The sequence below is a fragment of the Camarhynchus parvulus genome, chromosome 7 (genome assembly GCF_901933205.1).
Source record: "Camarhynchus parvulus chromosome 7, STF_HiC, whole genome shotgun sequence".
NCBI classification, from domain to species: Eukaryota; Metazoa; Chordata; class Aves; order Passeriformes; family Thraupidae; genus Camarhynchus; species Camarhynchus parvulus.
The window spans coordinates 2893070-2915054 of NC_044577.1; the positions used below are offsets into that span (position 1 = coordinate 2893070).

At 42.9% G+C, this 21985-nt stretch overlaps 1 protein-coding gene across 2 annotated transcripts in view; it reads left to right on the top strand.

The window, feature by feature from the left end:
- The first annotated feature begins 7172 nt into the window (after nt 1-7172).
- BARD1 (BRCA1 associated RING domain 1) overlaps nt 7173-21985 on the top strand; it is a 43201-nt gene continuing 28388 nt past the window's right edge. Inside the window, exons 1-4 of one of the 2 annotated variants that reach the window (XM_030952521.1) lie at nt 7173-7367; nt 7463-7519; nt 11249-11394; nt 17981-18969. In XM_030952521.1, coding sequence (XP_030808381.1) covers nt 7213-7367; nt 7463-7519; nt 11249-11394; nt 17981-18969 — 1347 coding nt within the window. In that variant the 5' untranslated portion in view covers nt 7173-7212. The remainder of the gene's footprint in view (nt 7368-7462; nt 7520-11248; nt 11395-17980; nt 18970-21985) is intronic. The other variant, XM_030952522.1, reaches the window with a different exon arrangement.

The window sequence follows — 21985 nt, forward strand, 5'->3', positions numbered from 1 at the left end:
TATTAGTTTTCCCTCCTGATTTGACTTTATTCAAGCTAAAAGGTGGGGCTGAGACACTCATGCACCAGAGCAAGGCTGGCAGGGCACCAACATGACTGTACTTGGTGTTTTGGGTGTGGAGCTCGTGCCACATTGGCTCCATCCCTGTCCACAGCTCATTTCTAAATTTGGTGGTGACACAGCTTCACTGCCCAGGGATCCTCACCTTGGTGCTTGGGCACAGCATCTCTCTCTGCCCTGAAGCACTCAGGCAAAGTGGGGATGTCTTCTCTGGCCCCCAAAATAACTTGAATTTTTTAAAGTGAGGCAGGTTTGTTGTTAAGAAACCACAGCACATTTCTTCCCAAAGTCAGTCCAGCACTCACCGTTCTGGTTATCTGCTTGATCCTGGTGGAACTGGAGGTGCTGAGCCCTGACTGAAGGTGTGGAGATCCCTGACTGACCTCATGGAGGTCACCAGTGCTGCTTTTGCTGCAGGTTAGTCCTGATTAAGAATTAAGCCTTGATATGTGGGAAACAATTATGGTTTGCATTTTTAAAATGTAACTGGAAGGGAAATAAAAAGAATTTGATTTTTTTGGGGTGTCACAAAGATCTCCCTTAGGCTTGAAGCTGCAATGACACTTTTAAAAACAGTCACAGGTGAAAAGAACAAAAGCAGTGTTGCACCTGCACTTTGACTCCACTGGGTCTAAAAATGCAAGTAATTGCCTTTAATGGTCTCTGTCATTTTGAACCTGTGTTCTGTGTGTGCCAGATGAACAGACATCAAACCAGGGTGAATCTCTCCAAGCGTTGAGCCAGAGCTGAGGTTTGCATAAATTAAAACTGGGTTAATGATACTAATTCTACTGCAATAGAGATAGTATAGTAAGATTAATTAGAGGGGGGCTAATAAGAGGGTTCAAGCCACAGCAGTACAAAACCATCACCCAGGTTCTTCAGTGGTTTCCCTGGACTTGTGTCCCACCCAGCTCAAGGGCAATCCAACATCTAAAAGCTGCTGCAGAGCCTTGTCTGTGCTTTCCTGAGCATCCAGGCTCGCCTCGCACCAACCATATGTCTGTCTCTGTCTGCTAGCAGCTTGCACCAAATATTTTCCTTTTTCATGGTGGCTGAGCAAACAAACACCATCTGTGGGGCTCGCTGAGGGAAATCCCGGCCCCCTGGTGCCAAGGGGAAGGCAGGCACATGTGTCCATGGGGCTGACATTTCTGACATCCACAGCCCCAGATGAGACCTTCCCTCTGCTCCTCAGCTCTGCCCATCTGCCCAGCTGAGTCAGGACCTGGCATCTCCCAGATTTAAGTTCAGGTTTTATTGAAGAAAGGATGAGTCCCATCAAAGCAGACTGCCTAGCCTGACTCAGGTTAGTGGGACTGCCTTGGGGTGGTGGTAGGTGGAAGAGGGCAAGAAGGCTGTTTTTGGGTGGCTCTGTCTTGGATTGCCCCCCTGCTGGGGGCTTTGGGCATTTTCCAGCCATGCTGAAATCCCTCATATCCCAGGACTGATGGGGATTTTTGGTCTTGCTTGACCTGCTTAGAGCCACAGTTCTTGGAGGGCAGCTGATGTGGGATGCAAATTATTACCTGTTCAGACTTTTTCCCTTCAGAAGTTAAAACTCTGGGGGGCACCACCTGGTAGGGAGGATCTGTGCCATCTCTCCATGCACCCCAGCACTGGAGCAGGGGAGCATCAGCACTTACTGCACCAAAGGTGTGAACGTGGTCCCCGGCTGGGCACAGGGTTTTCTCGTGCTTTGCTGTTCTCTGTTACTTGCCTTTCTGCAGGAAATCCCTTTTCTGGTCAAATCAGAAGGGTAATTTAAACTTTGTAAAATCCCCCACAGTTTTTGACCCATGTGAGCATTGCCAGAGATCTCCTGCTGGGCGATGGGCAGGTGGAAATTACCTGTCACCTCTGGTGCTTTTCTGCAGTGCTGGGCCCAGAGCTTGTGCTCTGACCAAATCTTTTGTACAAGCGCCCTTTGGATTTAGAATTCACACGGTGAAAGCAGAACCAATGAACCACAGGCTTCTCTGCTGCTGCCTTTAATTAAAAATGCCATGTCTAACACCAGCAGATGTTCCTGCTATCGAGACTCAAGGAATAATTTAATGCTGTGCAATGCAATGCTGACTGTGCTGCTTAGTCTGAAAGTGTAATAGACTTTTTTATTATGATTATTATTTCCTTTGAGGGATCAAATCCCTCAGTATTTGAAATCTTAAAAGTTGGTGTCCTAATCAATTCCTGCACTGAAGGATCTCAGCAGCCCCATGCCTGTCAAACCAGCACTGCAGCCCAGGAGGCCTCTGCGACCACGGTAAATTCACAAGGCTTTGGGTGTGGGGCAAAACTGGCCCTAGACGGGTGGCCTGAGGAGCAAACCAAGCCTCTTAAAGCCTGTGATTCAGACATTTGGGAAGAGAGGGAATTCAAGGATGAGGCTGCACCTCCTCCAGTTTTTTCAGCAGTCTTCTGATGAAGAGGATCCATCTTGTCACTTGCTGTGGGTGTGCAGCACATCGAGCTGAGCGCCCTTTCCTGGCAGGGTGCAGAGGTTTCAGGATGTGCTCTGTATTCAGGTGGATGAGAGCAGAGGGATCTTCTCTTCACATAGCTTTGGCTCTTTTAACCCCTAGGAAAACAACAGATTTACAAAACTCAATGCAACTGCTTCCCTCTGCTCCTTCCCGTTACACGATGCATCACATAATAATTGTATATTTGCTGAGAAACAGCTGGAGAGCTCCACTAAATGAATAAAATATCAGGTAGCAGTGTATTTCCATAAAAAGGTCTTCACCAGATGGGCAATGCTTTGAAATGAAGCACGAGGCAGGCGAGGATTTTTTCCCTCCCTTGTCAGCCAGGGAGCTGAGCCATCCTTCAGCGTGGCTTTGGCTCTGGAGCCCAGCATTGTTTGGAAATCCCATTTCCAGCCCAGCACGGTGAGGATGAGCACTGCCTCAGCAGGGTGGTGAGGATGAGCACTGCCTCAGCAGGGTGCAGAGCTGCTGATTCATGCACGCCCCAAACGCTGCTGCCTCACTATATCACACCACTGCTGAAACCCCTTCACTGGCTTTCTGTCATGCAGCAAATTTATTTTTAAGTGTGTGGGCCTTATACTGCCTGGAATGGCTTGACTTGTACTTTAAATACTGCATAAACCAAATTTAGAGATATATTTCTTTCTTCCCTCTGCTTCCCCCATCATTTTTTTTTTTTTGCTTCTGACTGTCCAATTGGTAGCAGTAATTCACTGCTGAAGAAGACATTCCTTAGATTTCCAAGAGAGCCAGCTCCTTAACCTTTATAAAATTAAGGAGAATGAATCATTTGTGACTTTTACATCTTTCTGGAACGCAAGTATTTGTTAGATGCAGGCTGCCCAGGGCAGTGCTTTGCCTCAGTTTAACTTAGTTGTAAGTGTTTGTAAATTCCCACATAATGTCTCAGCACAATGGAAACTATTGCATCTGTGGATTTATTGAGAGAGGCACTAAACATATTTCAGCTGGAGGAAAGGAAGAGGAGGCACTTATCTGCTTTACTGTGCTATACAGTATATATCGGCATCTCATATTTTGTGAACATAAATGCCAGGTTGACTCAAGAGATCTATGGATCAAGTGTTGTTTGTAACCTGCTCCAAATGCTTCACACTGTGTTGAAGTTTCATCTCAGCAGTGAGGCCTTTTGCCATCTTTCAGGATCCCTGGTGCACGGGGAGCTGCTGGGAGCTGGGTTTTTGGAGCACAGGATGAGCCAAGTAACAGGGAGTAGGTTAAGGTTAAGGTTGCATTTGGCAATTCCTCATTCTTAAAGGAAAAATGACAGGCTTAGCTTATTTTCTTAAGCCTTATTCTTATTTTCTTAAGCCTTATTCTTATTCTTATTTTCTTAAGCCTTATTCTTATTTTCTTCACTTATTTTCTTAAGGGACTTAAGTCCCCTGGCTTGCAGGGCTTGGGGACAAACTCCTCTTTGAGCAGCACACCCAGGGCCCCTCCGCCTGCCCCTTTCCCTCCACCAAGACAGGAAAGGAGGATGCTGTGCTCCACAGCAGCTCACTGCACCCAGATGACAGCAGGAAACGTTCTCCAAAGTGCTGAGAGATTTCACAATTCCACATCCTGTGTGGAGCCCACTTCCCTGCACCTCTGCCTCATATTAAAAAAGATAAATATTTAGCCTTCCCTAAAGAAAGAAAAAAAAGTAGAAAATTCACAATTTCAAGCTATGAAAGCAGAGGAGCATGACCCTTGGAAACTGTAGAACCTCCCTCTTGGAAGACATTAATAACTTATTAAGAAATACTTTCAGCCCTGATTTAACACCCATTTAAGTAGAACTCCTTCTGTCTAGATAGGGTAAGGCTGGGACACCCCTCTGATGGCTGTTTTCTACGGCTGTCACAAACCAAATTTTGCAGCTCCATGCCTCCATGTCCTTTTATGATGAAGTTCCCTCAAAGAATAACTTGCTCGCTTTAATCACGTTTTCTCTGAGATTTATGGCTTGATGCTTATTCACTGGCGGAGCTTCTCCACGTGAAATGTCAGTAAGCCTGTTATAAATTGCTCCTGGCATTCCTGCTCTATCTTTTACTTGGCCAGGAGTATTTCTACCTGAAAGTGATAAATTCCTGCTATAACTACTTTATGTGCTCCAGTAATTACGCCATAGAGGGATGGCAGGGGCTGAGTCTCTGTGCAGGTACCACCTAAAAAACATCAAGCTGCAAAAGTGAGAGATTGGGCTGGGGCTGGGGTGCTGCAGGACTCACAGACTGAGGGAAAAACCACCCTGGAAACCCGAAATAATGGTGACTGGTGAGGTACCTCTGCCTGATATTTATATTTATGCTGTGTTAGACATATGAAAAACGCCAATCACTTGTTTTGAAAATTTTAAAAGTTTAATAGTAATAAGATGGTTATAAAAATAGTAATGCAATTACAGTGATAATAATTTGGACAATTTGAATTAGGACAATATGAGACAATAGAGATAAAGAGTTACAGACGTCCGGGTACCTTTTTCTGGGCAGCATAAGCCTGAAAAAGGACCCATGTTAACAGAGGATTAACCCTTAAAAACAATAACCTGTTGCATATTCATACATCTCATACATGATGCATAAATTCCATTCAAACACAGGATTCTGTCTGGTCACTGTCAACTTCTTCCTCTGAATCCTAATGGCGTCATCATGGCGGAGCGAGGCAGGAAGAAGTTTGTTCGTTCTGATAATGGAGCAATAAATTCTCTTTCTCTGAAAGATTCAGGTGTCCTGTGGCTGCTATCTCAGTGCAAATCCTTTCTTTAGAAAAAAAATATCCTACACAGCATAGCTTCTATTTAACATTTTGTTATAACCTAAAATTATATTTAACGCATTACTTAAGAGAATTAATACGGCATCACTTTCTAACACAACACGTAATATTAATTTTAATATTTGCAAAAAGCCAATCATAAAATACGCATTTTTCACAGACATGTTTGTTATAGATACACAGACACTGGGAAGACATACATAGGAGCATCAGGTTTGGGTAGGAGATCAATTTGATGCTGTTGTGGTATCTAGACGGGCTGAGACCAACAGCATGAGGTTCAAGAAGGCCGAGTGTGTCCTGCACTTTGGCCAGGATAACCCCCTGCAGCTCCAGGCTGGGGCAGAGGGGCTGGAAAGCTGGGAAAGGTACCAGAGGCAGCAGCTGAACATGAGCCCAGGTAGGCAAGAAGGCCAGTGGCACCTGGCCTGTATCAGGAGTTGTGTGGATACAGGAGCGGTGAGGTGACTTTCCCCCAGTGCTGGGCACTGCTGAGGCCACACCTCAGGTGCTGTGCGCAGCTCTGGGCACTTCAGGACACCACGGATGTCGAGGGGCTGGAGCACCGGGAGAGGCTGAGGGAGCTGGAAAGGGGCTCAGCCTGGAGAAAAGGAGGCTCAGGGAGCACCCTGTGGCTCTGCACAGCTCCTGACAGGAGGGGACAGCCGGAGGGTCGGGCTGTGCCCCCAGGTGTGAAAAACGCATATTTTATGATTGGCTTTTTGCAAATATTAAAATGAATATTATATGTGTTGTGTTAGAAAGTGATGCTGTATTAATTCTCTTAAGCAATGTATTAAATATAGTTTTAGGTTATAACAAAATGTTAAAATAGAAACTATGCTAGGTAGGATACTTTTTTTCTAAAGGACTTGCAGCGAGATAGCAGCCACAGGACACCTGAATCTTTCAGAGAAAGAGAATTTATTGCCACATTATCAGAAGAAACGAACTTCTTCCTGCCTTGCTCCACTATGAAGAGGATTCAGAGGAAGAAATTGACACTGACCAGACAGAATCCTGTGTTTGAATGGAATTTCTGCATCATGTATGAGGTGTATGAATATGCAACAGGTTATTGTTTTTAAGGGTTAATCATCTGTTAATGTGGGTCCTTTGTAGGGCTTATTTTGCCCAGAAAAAGGTACTCGGACTGTCCATAACTTTTCATTTCTATTGTCTCATATTGTCCTAATTCAAATTGTCCAAATTATTATTACTCTAATTGCATTACTATTTTATAACCATTTTATTACTATTAAATTTAAAAATTTTCAAAACAAGTGATTGGCGTTTTTCACACAGGGAACAAGGATGGGATATGAGGAAATGGCTTCGAGCTTCTTGAACTTGTATCGTCATTTGTCACTAAAGTTCGAAAGTTCAGACACTGGGTTCTGCCATAGACTTAGAGACTTGTGCGGAGGCATTTCTGCCATTACCCTAAAGATCAGAAGTTTAAACTATAACAAACTCCCGCAGTTTGATGTTCGTAGAGACAAAAAGACTGTCAAGACATTCTTTCAGACCTAGTTGTTCCTGAAGACATTAACAGCCTATTTTCCCTGTAATTACTGCAGACTCCCACCCGTGGAGTCGCACGTGAAGACATTTACACCCAATTTTCCTGCCACACCCCGTGCTCCCGTCCCTCCGCCCCGAATTTCGCCCATCCCGCCATTTCCCCGGCGCTCCCCTCACGGGCGGCCCCGCCCCGCTCCCAGCGCGCGGGAAACGCTGAGGGCGGGCAGCGCGCGCGCGGCCCCCGCGCCTGCGCAGTGGCGGCGGGCGGGGGATTCGGAGCGGCGGCGGGAAGCGCTGAGGGAAGGAAGGAGCTGATGAGGGAACCGCTGTGAGGGAAGGGATGAGGGAGGCGCTGCGCGGACGCTCGGGCAACCAGCCGGCCCCAGGCAGCCCCCTCCGCCCCGCTGCCCCCTCCATGGCACCGCCCGGGCACACCTGGTCCCACACCCGCGCCGCGCTGGGGCGGCTGGAGAAGGCACTGAGCTGCTCCCGCTGGTAATGAATGTCCTCCTTCTCCCCCACCCCGTTTTCCTCCACGGCCCCTGCTGTGTGTGTTAAAAGTGCCGCGTTTCTCCTTGCTCTGCCCACAGCGCCGGTGTCCTGCGGGAGCCCGTGTCCCTGGGGCAGTGCGAGCACGTCTTCTGCCTGTAAGTACCGGGGCCCGCCGCCGTGCTGTGGGGAAAGGACAGGGAATGGGCACCGCTGGGGCCTGCTGCTCCTCCCGGGGAGCTGAGGGGGACAGGAGAGCGGGAGCCGTTGTTCCCCTGCGGGTCCCATGCAGGAGTGCTGGTTTAGGCTTCAGGATGCTGCTGGGCAGGTGTGAAGGGAGCTTTCAGTGTGGTGGGGGGAACTGTCCGCTTGTAGCGGGGCAGAAGTGCAGAACAACCTGCAGTTCTCATCACCCTCAACTCTTTTCTCTTTCTCCTCACATCGAGAAAAAAGAGCGGCTTGGAAAGGTGTTTCCTGTTTCCGAGGGGGTTTTCCTCTGCCCCGAGGGTTGGGTGGTGCTTGTTGTTGGTTTGGCCTTCTACCAAGACTTGGCTCCTTCAGTTCTGCCGCTGTGCCTGTTGCTGTTCTCACACACATCCAAACACGCTGGCATAGGCAGGCTTACCTCTGCTTAGGATTGTCAGATAATCCGAGTGCTTCAAAAAACTAAACTTAATTTAACTTCACTTAAAGTTAATTTTTAACTTAAACTGACTTTAATGAAAAACGTTCTGCCAGCAAGGCGCTTCTGAGGTGGCAGTGGTCGCGTTGCCTGTCGTGGGACAAGTCACTGCATTGTCAATACAGGCAGGGGCTGAAATATTTATGCCCCAGAGCCACCTTTGAGTGAGGTGGGGGAACCTTCTGGCCACCTTTGGGTGAGGTTGGAGAACCTTTTTGTGTGTCACTGCTCTTCATGGCATGCACATGCAAACACGGGGAGTTAAAAAGTCTGCCTGTATTTTAGAGTTTCTCTGCACAGCACTGGTGTAAGCAGTCTAATAAAATCCTAGCTTGGTTAGGGTGAAGAAGAAAGATACTGTCTAACCTCTACTTGTAAACCAGCTGATACTCAGCTTTATGTCCTGTAATAGTCAGTATGTCAGTAAAAGCTGAAGAAACTCTCCCTCCCTCATGGGTGTGTATCTACTCTCTATCTTCAGCTGCACTTTTCTAATAGGAGTTTATAGTTTTGAAGGCCTGAAAGGTAAACTACAAGTAGAATATTTACTGGCTTTTTAAGGAGTAACTGATTATGGGACAGGTGCCCTGAGCATCTCTTTCCCAGTATCCATGTGCTAAAAGGTGCACAGGTGATTTATTTCTCTCCAGACACGTGTTCTTTCCCAGCTGTGGCCACTGATTGCTGTAGAAGGTTCTTGAAGAGGGACTTTTTACAAGGGCACAGAGGGACAGGGTTAAGGGGAATGGCTTCACGCTGAAAGAGAGCAGGTTTACTTTGGATATTAGGAAGAAATTCTTCCCTGTGAGGGTGGGCAGGCCCTGGCACAGGGTGCCCAGAAAAGCTGTGGCTGCCCCTGGATCCCTGGGAAGTCTCCGAGGCCAGGTTGGACAGGGCTTGGAGCAGCCTGGGACAGTGGGAAGTCCCTGCCCACGGCAGGGGGTGGAATGGGATGAGTTTTAAGGTCCCTCCCAGCTGTAACCATTCTATGATGCTGCTGTTTGAAGGAATTATCTAAATTATTTATTTCATTTATACAACATATCTACAGATAATTTTGTGAAATAACCCCCAGAAACTTGTAAAATAATTTTTATAAACATGAACATGTTGTTCAATAAATGTAATTGTTCAGCTGTTGGGCATCTAAGGCCTTGTGGTTTTATTTTGGATAACCCCTGTGTATTCTAGGTGATAGATTTAAATCACCCACTGCTCTTTAAAATTTTGTGGGATTTTTAAAGAATTTTCCAAATATCAAGACGACAATGCAGTTTGTGTTGATGAGGCTGGAAAAATCAGCTAACAAGAGTCTTCAGCATTTATTAGCAGCTATTTTTTTGCTCCAGAAGAAGGAGTTTATTTGCTATTATCTGAGTTATTGTTGTGTCTAATCTTTTCTCTCTTGTATGCCTGACCTTTTAGCAGCAATTTCATCTGTCCTTTGATGACTGGGACTTGGACAGTGGCTATTTTTTAAAATTAACCTAAGGAAATTCAGATTAATTTCTTTAGAGGCAAATCAGGTATTTTCAATAATATTTGCAGCTGCTATGAACTATTCTCAAAACTAAATTACATAAAACCACAACGTATTTGCCACACCTTTATGATCTCTCCAGTAATTCCAGGTTGTTGCTATTTCAGTTATGAGTCAGTTGTTGGCCTGCATATTGTCCATTGATGTTTAACTGTTGAAAGATAAATTTCCATTACCTTTTTTGAAACCCTGGAGTAAAAATGAGTTAAATTCTGTTGTATCTGGAACTTTTAAAGAAGCACTCTCAACTCTGACTTCAGTTTTGTGTCATTTACGTGATGTTAGGTTTAAGTTCTGTTAAGTTGAAGTTCTGTTACATTGAAGTTCTGCCGGGTTTAGGTTCTGTTAAGATTAATTTCTGTCAAGTTTGAGTGGTGCAAGCTGATTCTGGCTCACTGCTGAGGACAGACATTTATTAGCACACCTGGGGAGGATTGGGGTGAGTGGCTGGAGCTGGTTCCTGAAATAGGGAGTGGAAGATCTGAAACGAATGAACTGCAGTTCTCAGGTCGCACCTAAAACAACAGCTTCTCCCTCACCATGGGTTTGTCGTGGACAGGGGTGTTTATCAAGATCAGTTTCTGCAGTTTTGGTGGGGTAGCTGTGCTAGGTTACCTGCACTCATTACCACTTGACTACAAAACCCCAACAAAATTAATTAGGAGATGTTGTGGTGTGAAGGTCATTCTGCATTTCCTTTGCAGTGCCATTTACAGGGATGGGAAGCCTGAGGCTAGAAAAGGAGACCTGGTTGGCCCTTCCCTTTGCTCCAAGGGATTTGTCAGATGTCATCCAGGATATGTTGGAGCCAAAAGGTGTCCTTCAGTCTGCCAAACACAGCAGTGTCTCAGCCACAAGGGTGTCTGCCTGTTTAAAGCACAAAACACACCTAACAGTAATTTTTCCATGAATAGTGGTCAGGTAACTGAGACTGTTCAAATTGATTCAGTTTTGGCTGTGTGGAACTGTAACCTCTATTTAATAGGATAGATGGGAGATGGGATATAAATAACCCTTGAATGTTGCAGTTCAGATGACAAATCATAATCTTCTCACTGGCCTAATCAAAGAATAACAGATTTTAGGCTGATCTGGGGAGAGTAGTATTAATAAGTAAATCTGCTTCCCCACCATGATCATCTGACATGAACGCTGTGAAAGAGAGCAGTGATAAAATACTCTGAGCACCTGGAGATCCTCTTGGGATTTCATACAAAGAAATGTTCACACAGGTGAAACTTCTTCACAGCATCAAGCAAATTTTAACTGGGAAGAAGTAGAAACTGTAGTTTACTATGGGTTGGCTTTCTGGCGCTTGTTTAAAAATGGAAGGCTGTAGAATAGCAGATGTAAAAGAATTTGTAGTTTTAACAGTGAAGCCTAATTGTTATCTGGAGTCAAAGAGCAGTGGAGCATTTGAAAATTTGGGGCAGCTTGTGAGGCACTGCGTTTTTTATGACTGTCCTGACAAGGCTTGGGTTGCTTAATTTTATGTTCAGCTTGTCACTTGCCATGATAAATATGTCCTGTCCTGCGTTTGTGACTAACTCGTGTGGGCTTTCCTACAATGCTCGAGTAAGACATTCTGGCTGGGCTGTGAAATGGTTGGTGGTGGGTGCAGTGGATAACTTCCTGTGGATGATGGGTTTTCCCTTTGCCTTGCAGGTCCTGTGTGGGTGACTGTGTTGGCACCGAGTGCCCCGTGTGCCACATGCCAGCCTGGGTGCAGGATGCACAGATCAACCGGCAGCTGGATAACATGATCCAGCTCTGCAGCAAGCTGCGGCAGCTCCTGAGCACCGACACCTCAGGTGAGACTCACCCCCTGGAGGCCGCCCCGTTTCATTTTCCAGGAAATGAGCAGTGCAGCCCTGCTTGAAATACAGAGAGGCTGCTCCAAATCATGTTTGGAAAATGTGATTTGAAGAGAGCTGTCTGTATGGATTGCTCGTTCTTTGAATCTGTTCTACTAAGAAGTCCACATGAGCGGGTTAGTCCATAATTCATTAGAATCTGTTTTCTAAAATTAGATGAAAGTGGGAGAGATTGCTGAGTCACGTGGCACAAAGCAGGGGCACAGGTTGTCATATCTTATGGGAGCCCCTGTGTGTAAAGTTCCCCTATTAAAGAATTAATGCATGTCTTCTCCTGCCTCTGGGTTTCTGTGCACTGACTGAGCCGTGCCTGCTGTCCCAGTAATTTTCAATTCAGGGTTTTTGCACATGGGAAAAATGATCTATGTTCTTTGCCTAAAAAGGGGAAAGAAGCAAGTCTTAACTCACTTGTTTTCTGGTCCCTAACAATCAGCTAATCTGCTGCAGTGAAGTTTTGTCATTGCTGACTGTGCTAGGAGATTGCAGAGAATGTACTCTGGGAATGAATCTCTATCAAATTTTAGGTTGTCTTGTCAAAGTATGAAAAACTGTAGTGAAATAAGCATAGGTGATTGTGTGTTTCTTCTGCAAGCTCAGAGAGGAGCATTTATGTAATACCAAGTTTTAGAAAACATTCATTTAGTTGTCAGATACAGAATAGGTAATTCTTCCTTCATTGTTGCTTCCTGATATGTTTGTCTAAGTTAAAGATTCCTTTTCTATGTGTAATCCCATCAACACCTTCACTCCTTTATGGAATATCTCTTTATTGGCACCAAAATGGATTTTAAGTGACGAGGCTGGAAGTCTCTGTCCAAGTGTAAAGGAATACATTTTATATAGATATAAAATCCTATGGTGATTAAATCTTCTGGAGCATAGAAAACAGATGATGGCTTAAATAGGATTTCAGGGAAACATTTTAAGTGATGAAGGCTTTTAAAAGCACACTCAGAATCATTCTGAGAGGAACTCTTTGTGATGCTATAAATAAAGCATTTAAAATACAACATGGTAGCATTATTGATACTGTTTAGATGTTTTGGAGAGCTCTTAGAGATGGATTAACTCTTAAAAATTGGTCTGATGTTTAACTGTACTAAAAATTGAATAGTACATTTAATCCCATAGTTCTTCTAAAATGAAATCTGTGTGGTGTGGCTGGGCCACAGAACTAAATGAGGTTCTTTTTATCATGCCTTATTCTGACTTAAAAACAGACACAAAATAGAAGTTTAGAAGAGTGTTTTATATGAAATGGCGTGGGAGATGCCTTTCTGTCACTTGTAGTCTTTGCAGCGTGCTCAGGATTAGCACAGTGGCCTTTTGGATGTGTGATACTGAGGTTAGGAGAAAATCCTCCCCAGCTGGTAATAGTTCACTGTCAGGAATGGCTTGAATTCCTAGGTAAATTAGCACACCTCTAAGAACAACCAGTTATATATTGGGGAAAAAAAAAAAAGGCTGAAAATCACAGGATGTTGTAGCTTTAGAGATTTTGAGAGCAAATTCTTCAGGATGTTTTGCCCCTCATCTCCGGCAAGTCCCTCACCTCCCATAGATATCTGGATACATTCAGTTCTGCCTTGAACTTAATGTATCCAAAGAGAAATACACGTGAGTTTGGAGAATCATGGGTTCTCTTCTCTTGTTAAGGACTTGCTTTCATGTTCTTACAGCACTGTACTTCTGTCAACAATATTTTCTTCTCTTTTGTGTTAGAAGGTCAGAAATTGTACTTCATGTTCCACTAAAGGAAGTAGACCGAAAAATCAATCTTTCAGTGCAGGAAAGGAAGAGAAGCAGTTGAAAATAATAATAGTTCCATATATTTGCTTGTTTTGAGACAGTTGTGGCTTCTCTTGAATCTCGTTGGAGATCCTTGTGGACACTGAAATTTCTAAGTGCATCCTGTTAGCAATTTTTGTTGGCTCTGACAGAGCTAGTGCATGCAGTAAGTTGTGTGTTTTTCTTTTAAAAAACCCCATGGAACTGCTGTGACTGAAAAGGATAGGGTTAAGCTCTCACTGAATATTTCAAATACAAAACTCCCTGTACCCTGAGGTTCCACAGTAGACGTGAGAGGGATCTCACTTTGTATTCCATTGGGATAAAAATAGCTTCTGCCAAACAGCATGTGCATTGTAAGAAGCAGCAGCAAATAATTCAGGAAAGACTGCACAAAACAGCTAATACTTCCCTTTTAAATTAGAGGGAAACACAGCCGATGACACTCCTGGGGTGACTGAAGATGAATTGACAAACAAACCTGAAACTGGCTGGAAAATGCAAATTATAGGTGGAAAATTCAAGCTATAGGTAGGAAATGCTGAGCCTCCAAATTAATTCACTTGTTAGAGATTTTCTATGCTTACAAGATGAGGAGAGGTGCCTGACTTTTTGGCTGCCCTGTGCTGTAGCTTCCTAAGGGTAGAGGAAAGCTGCCTGGCAGGCACCACAGGTAGGATGTCTGCACTCAGACTTCAGCTCTAGGGCGGCAGCGTCCAAGGCATCTTGGGAACTGACATTGGTGGGATGATGGGCTTCATGGGTGGGTAATTCCTGAGCACTTGTGGAATCATAGGCCTGGTGTGCATAAACCACTAGATTTGTTGATTTGCCGTGATGATTTTGAAAGAGAAGTTCTAAATACTTAAGAGTTTTCTGTGTAATGTTCTTTAAGAAGAAGAGATTGATGTAAATTTTCAGAACCATCACCAACGATTTATAGTTGATTTTACCTTATTCTTTGTAGCAATCTGCTTCACTTTTATACATCAAACAGAAAGCCTTCCCCCCTCTTCTCCTGCAGAACTACACCTTGCAGGGGTTGGTCTAAGCTTTCCAAGCTTCCCAAGCTGGTGCTGATGCTGGTGGTCAGTCAGTGAGATCAATCAGCCTTTATAGTATCATGACTCTGTTTCACATTTACTGGGTGTGGAACTCCTGTTGTAACAGATTACATTGCATTTCATGCATGCTGTGACATTTTTCATGACATCTAAAGATTAAGTTTTGAATAGCTGGAATTTCTCCCTTTCCCCTTCGGTGTTGAATACTTAACTTGCAAAATAATCACTCTTCAGTGAAGGCACTAATGTTGCACAGATGGTACCAAAGCTCTTCCCTTTGATTTTTAATAAGGGACTAGTTTGTCAAAGAGATTTCTCAGCTTCTCTTCTGAAACCCGTAATAGAGAATAATTTGAAAGGCACACAATGTGCATCATTATATTCCTTTGATGCAGATTAATGATAGCTAAACCACATTTTCTAATTGCTCCTTTTTTTCCCCCCCTGCACGAGCCTGCTATTGCACTGCAGCAGAACTTGGAGCTGTAGTTGCAAGGCACTGACCATCTCCTGGTATTTTTGTGTACTCTCAGCCCTTTTAACACTTAAGAAATCCAACTCTATTAAATGTCAGCATTGAGAAACTTCTGCTTATTATGTGCAAATAACTCTAATTTAGAAATAATTCAGTTACTACATTGTGTATCTGAATGTTATGTTTAATAGGTAATGGAGATTAAATTTACTGCATTTATTATAGGCTGATTCTAATACTGTTATTGTGGATGCTCTTTATGCTATTGCAGATGCTTAAAATCTAGAATTAGTAAGGAATGCTCTACTGATTTACCTTGTCTACATGCCTCTCTGAAATTTTTTTTAGGACACTTATGTATTAAAGAGACAATTAAATCAAAATCATAATAGTAATTTTTTTCAGTCCTGTTGAGATCCAAGCTCTGGCTTCAAACACAGAGACAGCAGAGAATTCATTGGGATTGATTTTATTGTGAGCAATTTTCTCTGAAGGTACTTTAACTGAATGAACTTAGCCACCAGATAATACCCTCTTTATATAAATTAACATTTACTTATTAAATCATAAGAACTTCCTTTCAGCTGCTTGGCTCTGGATCTCCCCTCTTGATTTCTCTCTCTCACAGCTCTGGGTCCATCAAAAGATTCCATTTTCAGGGAAGTAGATTGGCCATTTGTCCAAGTTGCTTGGGTTCCCTAACTTGTGCACTTTGGAAATGGAGGAAGGGGTAGCAGAAAATGCAGTTTCCTGCCCTGGGTGTGCAGGGCTGGCCTCTGGCTGGTGTGGTTCTCTTTGTCATCTTTTAATCATGTCCCCTGAGTGCCTCCCTGGTCTAGAACCTGCAGCATACTCTATTACACCTCGAGTCATTGCAGGTGAGGAAAAACACTCCTTGGACAATATTTGGCATGTTATATTTTCAGCAGGTTTTTAATAACCTGACTAGTAAATCCCTGCTGAGCAACCAGCAATGACCAGATCAGTTCAGGAAGCCTTGTGGTGGATTTTTCACAGGCTTTCCTGCTGCCAGAAGTGGTACAGCCAGTGTAAATGCTTCATTGTGTTCTGCTGCCTTAGATCATACTTCTGAAGGACAGTGCCTTTGATTGAATTTGTCACTTGGACTTTAAAGTCTTGCTGTGCTACACACATCAAAAAGAATTCTGCCCATCGTAAAATTGTTGCACAAATTACTTCTGCAAGCCGATTTTATTATTTCTCCTTACTTGGGGATGACTGATACTTTTAGCAAGGTAAATATTTTACAAGGAGATCTGCTAGTTTGTGTAAACTCTGGCAAGATGAGAAAATAGCAACTTGTGTTTCATATTTTGCATCTGTTTGCAATCAAGCTCTTCCTTTTTTGAGATGTTATTGTTGGAATGAGATTGGATATGTTCTCAAGGCTAGCTAGTTCTGAGATTTCAGTCTCAATTTCAGTGCTTTTTTCTTGTTTGCACCAAGCCCAGCCTTAGAGGAAAACCAAATAGCTGCAGTTCTGTACTTGATGATTATCTTTAGATGCCTAAATGATTGATTAACTAGCCTCCAGCTGTATTCTTAATGACACTTTTGCTCTGATGGCTTGCATATTCCTCCAGCTGAATCTAATATGTAACAGGATTTAATTCCAGGGGTAAGTAGGGTAATTGAAATCAAGATTAAGGAAACATTTAACTTTGCAATATTGCTTTAAAAGACAACTGTGAATGTCTGTTTTACTGTTGAATTACTAGCTACACAGTTCTCTTTTAAGTGGAGTTTCAAAAGCACTTTTTTTGTGACTAAGGGATTGGAACCGGTGTGTTTGTTGCTATGAGTTTATCCCAGCTTGCTGTGGAAAACTGGCTGTAGTTACTAACACCAAAAATAGAAGGTGTGGAGATAATAAATTAGCCATAGAAACTTAATGCACTGAAGTGAAAGTGATAGATTGTTGCAGTGAGTGTCTGTCACTTTTAATAATTGAGACATTAGAATGCTTATTTTAAGAATACTTAAAACCCTCCCCTCCCTTCTAATCTTGGTCTCAGTGCTGCTTCAAAACAAAATTCATACTGGTTTTGTGTTTGATTGCTATAAATCACCAAGACTTTTGTGAGTGGTAGTCCTTGAAGTTTGAGGCAACAGGAAGAATGAGTTGTGCATTTACTTTGGAGGACGTCCAAATAACCTAAAATAACACCAGTTCAGAATGAAGGAATTGGTAAAAAATCTGCTACGGTTCTTTTGTGTCAAAAAAACTGTGAAATTAAATTAGTGTCTAACTTTGAGGTCACTTTATACTCAATTTATTCTTAGGCCATTGAAGACAGTATTTATGTCCTCAGTCCTTGTTCTCAACTGTTATTTCATGTACTGGGAGTACAGGATATTCCTGCATCATCCTGGTCATTGATTTGTAATGTGCTGTATGATGTGATTTATAAAATTGCTCCACTGCATATTTTTAAAGAAATGTTTGAGATCATCAAAATGCTTAGCTTCCTTGAAGTTATTTACTACCCAGGGGTAAAGGATCAAATGACAAGACACAATTGCTCACAGATTTTCTATATATGGTTCATCTGCTATATCTGTGGAATCAGTCAAAATTTCTCAGGAATGTTTGACACTTTTATAAGGATATTGTTTTTGCTTGCTTACAGCTATTTTTTGCTTTCCATCTTTGGATGAACTCTAATACCTCTTTAGAAAATGGTTTCTGTGCTCTTTTGTGTATGCACATGCCTCTTTGTTAACCCTATTCCAAGGAAAACTCCGTGAGAGAACCAACTTCTGTCCTCTTCTGACCTGGTCAGAACTCTGCTGTGCTGTGAACCCAGACTGCTGAAGGAATTTCTCTGCCAGGATGCTCACTTGCCTGATGGATAGCTGTCACTGCACTGGGATCTCTGAGCTCCACAGTGGCATGTGGCCTGGCCAGGGCTTTTAAAGTCACTGTATGTGCCTTCTCAGAAAGGTCACCTTGCCAGGGCTTCTAAAGTCACCACATGCACCTTCTCAGAAGGGTGGCCTTGCCAGGGCTTTTAAAGTCACTTTTTGTGTCTTCTCAGAAGAAATGAAAGCACTCGTAGATTGTATTTAGTAACACTTCATCAATTCTTGCAGTTGTTGTTATGATCTTTTATTTGCTTTTTGAGGTTCTGAAGAGTACTCCATAATTATTTTTCCCCTTTCCTCATGCACTTAGATTCAGCAGGGGATACATCCACACCACCTGAGTCAGAGTTGGAAAAGAAGAGCAAGAAGGAGCAGATAAAAATGTGGTTCAGCCCGAGAAGCAGGAAGATTCGATGTGTTGTGAACAGGAGTCAGGCTGGCACTAAAAGCACTGACCTTGGTCAAGACACATCTTCAGTTTATGATTTCTTTCCTTCCCCTCCTCATGAAAAACCCTCTAAGCCAACAAAAAGACCAACTCAGAGACAGATTAAGAAGATGAAGAAGAAACATCTAGCAGACATTAACAAAGTGTGGAGCTCAGAGAAACCTGAGCAGAAAAAAGCTGAGAAAGCTCCCAAGGAAAAGTGTGTGACCATCTGCAGTCAGCCAGTAGTGCTGTGCACTCAGGAACCAGAGAGTCCTGAGGACAGACTTCAGCAGGAGTCTGTGAAGGAAGCTGACTCCAGCAGTAATACAGAGGATATGGAAGTTCTACCACAGGTGGAATCCCCAGAGAAGAAAGATAACAGTGAGGTTGTGTGCTCTGCACCAGAGAGCAAGGGAAAAAATGGTGCTGCAGAGGCATTGCTGTCAATAGCAAATGAAGTTACACCCTTGAAACGTGGAAGGGAGCAGTCCACACTTCAGGGTACTCCTCACTCTAAGAGAGCAAGGAGAAGTGAGAGGGGCACTCCTGGGAAGGCAGGCAGGCAGGCTGATGGCTTAGAGGAGTCACTGCAGAGCTCTCCCATCTCCCCAGCCACTGAACAGACACCAGTCCAGATTTCTTCCTCTGCATCCAAACTCACTGACACTGGAATGAAGACAAGATCTGCAGCCCTTCAAGCCATAAACAGCCCTTCACTTTCAGAATCTCCCTCTACCCCATCCACTTCCAAGAGTTGCAGTCAAGGAGCAACACCACTCAGTCCTTCTGTGGTGAAATCCCCTGGTGTCAACACAATTGCCAGAAGAAATTACAAGGGAGAGACTTTGCTCCATGTTGCTTCCATCAAGGTAGGACCATTCATCTTCTAGTTCAGCTTTAAGCAGAGGTTTAAAAAGACAAGGTTGTTTTAAAAATATTCTGGGAATCAGTTACTTCAGAACATCCTATTTCAGGGAGGGAAATCTAATTTTGTGATCTTTTTCTTCTGGGTTTATTGGGAAGTTTCCAACCCGATTCTCTGATTTCATAAAGAAATGACTGAATGATCAAAGATGATTGTACTTGGAAACTCAAAGCATTAGAGTGTCAGTTGTACCTGTGATAGTTAGTTCAGCTTTAAGCAGAAGTTTAAAAAGACAATATTGTTTTAAAAATATTCTGGAAACCCGTTACTTCAGAATATCCTATTTCAGGGAGGGAAATCTCATTTTGTGATTTTTTTTTTCTGGGTTTATTGGGAAGTTTCTGACCTAATTCTCTATTTCATAAAGAAATGACTGAATGATCAAAGATGATTGTACTTGGAAACTCAAAGCATTAGAGTGCCAGTTATACCTGTGAGTTTTAGGAAGTGATAAGCATTTAAATGTTTTGGCCTTGTGTGCCAGGAAGCTGTCTCTGATTTGTCACAAGGAGTTTAGGAAGTATTTCAGATCTCACTGAGTGACCTTGTTCAATTCAGTCTGAGCTGGTAACTCAGCCAGGACAAGATCTGAGTTACGTACATGAAGATAACTCTGTGGAACATTGGTTAACTTTTCGTAAGTGTTGAGATCCACCACCTGATGCAAAGTGTTGGCTCAGGGGGAGTGAGGTGCTGCACCCTGTGATTGCCATGCTGAGCCCTGGGGTGTTCTCAGTTTTATGTAAGCTCAATATTATTCTTAGAATGACAGCTTTCACTGATTATGTGTTAATATCTTTACCAGTTCCTGGTGTGGTAGAACTTCATGGCTTTGCTCTTTGCAGGGGTTGTCCTTGCCCATTACTTTGTAAAAGCTGTCCCACTCATGTCCCACTCAGCAGATGTTCTCATGGCAGCTCCCTTCTGAGAGGTCATTTCAAAGAGTTTGTAGTCTGGCAATTTAAATGTACTTTGTGCTAAATCATATAATACAAATGCTGTGTGGTTAATAAACTGCATATACTGGAAGAATTGATTCCTCTATAAGAACCTGACATTTATACAGCACTTCTGTCTGGTGAGACAGAGGCTGTTCTTGATAAATAACTCTGTCCTCTTCCAAAGGCATTCTAATAAGCCACTCCTGCTGCATGAGACCTTTTTAAATGGAAGTGTCAGCTGAGTTGAGTTCAAATCTCATATTTGATGTCATTAATATGGAATTAGGGGGGAGAAAATGAAATGCTGTCCTCACAGGACTCAAGAGCTTTGAAGGAGAGATCTCTTGTTACCTCCTGTCATAAGTCCTGCATATTCCTCTTTATTAAAACACTGTTTACAAATTACCCTTCCATGATTTTCTGAGAATTTGTAATGAATGCAGTCATGAGTGACTGCTTCTGAAAAAAATGGATCTGCCCTGACGAGTTTTCACACAGGTACGGTTTGCAGCAATATGCCTGATGCTGCTTTGGAACACAGGTATTTCATCTAAGGAAACAGCATCCCTGCAGCTTGTGGAGGCTTGGAGTATTGGCATATTGGTGATATGCCAATAAGGTTTCATTGCAAAGCATTTTGATGATAAATGAAAAATTAAGCAGTTCATGCTGTAGACAAAAAGGATGATAAACATGTTTTGATTATTGAAGTTCAGTGGTGGTGCTGGCATTCCTTACTGGCATTGGTACAGCCAAAAAAAAGCTGACTTCCAGCTGGAGTGTGGGCAGTGGGATGGGCTTTTTCAGTCCTGTGTGTGAGTTCCTTTCACTGTTGTCTTTTGATGTTTATAATTATTGAGCTAAAGTGGGAAATGGCTTCTGTTCCTCATTAGTTCTGCTGCGGTTTTTATGCAGCAGCTCCAGACTCATTGAGGTGCTCATTAGCAAAGGCTTGTGTAGCTAGGTAGGGCTTCAGGGTGATCCCAAAGTTTGCTTTGAAAAGGAACTAAAAGAACACAAGGAAAGTGATCCCTTGGTTATGATCTTTTAACTTGCAGGAGCCCTGTAGGACCTGATAAAAGTATTTTGTCAAACTGGTCTTGAAAATACCAGGCTTTATCCTCTTTGTGTATTTTCAGTGTGGGGTTTAGATTTGTTGGTTTGGGTTTTTTTTTCCTTCTAACTAGTTCTGATTTTTTTTTTTTCCTTAAAGAAGCATTTCTCTTCCAGTTTCATTTTATGGGCAATTTTTTTTCTTGTTGTTTTCACAGCCAGTAATGTTTTTCCACGTGTGTAAAGGGAAACAGACTTGTAGCTGCCACCCTACCCCAAAGTAAAATGAAGTCTAATTCTCTGGGACTTCATTAATTATAAAAACAAATCTGTATTATTTTCATTAGCTGTTAGGGTCTAATACCCAGAATTTAATTAAAGCTAATTGAATTATCCCTTTTTTTCTTCTTTAAAAGAGATCATAAACAAGGTTAGCAGGCGTGAAAACTAGGAGTGTTGTGCTGTTTATAATGATTCTGAAGGATTGTCCCCATTTACTACTACTACTAGTAGTTATTATTTTCACTGGAATCAAAATGGTTCTCGAGAAAGGTTCTAGTGTGGATGAACTTAATGTTGAGTTAAACTAATAAATGAAAATAAAAATGAAAATAAATGTGACTCTTCCTGTAGCAACCAGCAGTCATGTTTATCTTCATACTCATTAAAGGGGAAAATCCAAGTAATTAAAATACAAAATGTGACCTATTCAACTCTGAGCATTCTAAACTAATGGGAAATTTCCCCATCAACAGCCCTTCCATGTGGGAATTTTTTTCAGTAAGAGAACAAATTGTTCCAGGACCAGCTCTTCCATGGCTATTAAATCACAGCACCACTAAAGGAGTCAGTGCAGAGTCCTAAATCTGCTGTGGAGAGAGGAACCCCCTGTAGGGGGACAGAATATAAGAAAATAAAGATAGTGTAGAAAGTAATCTTACCCCTAAGGAGTTGCAGCTGGGCCAG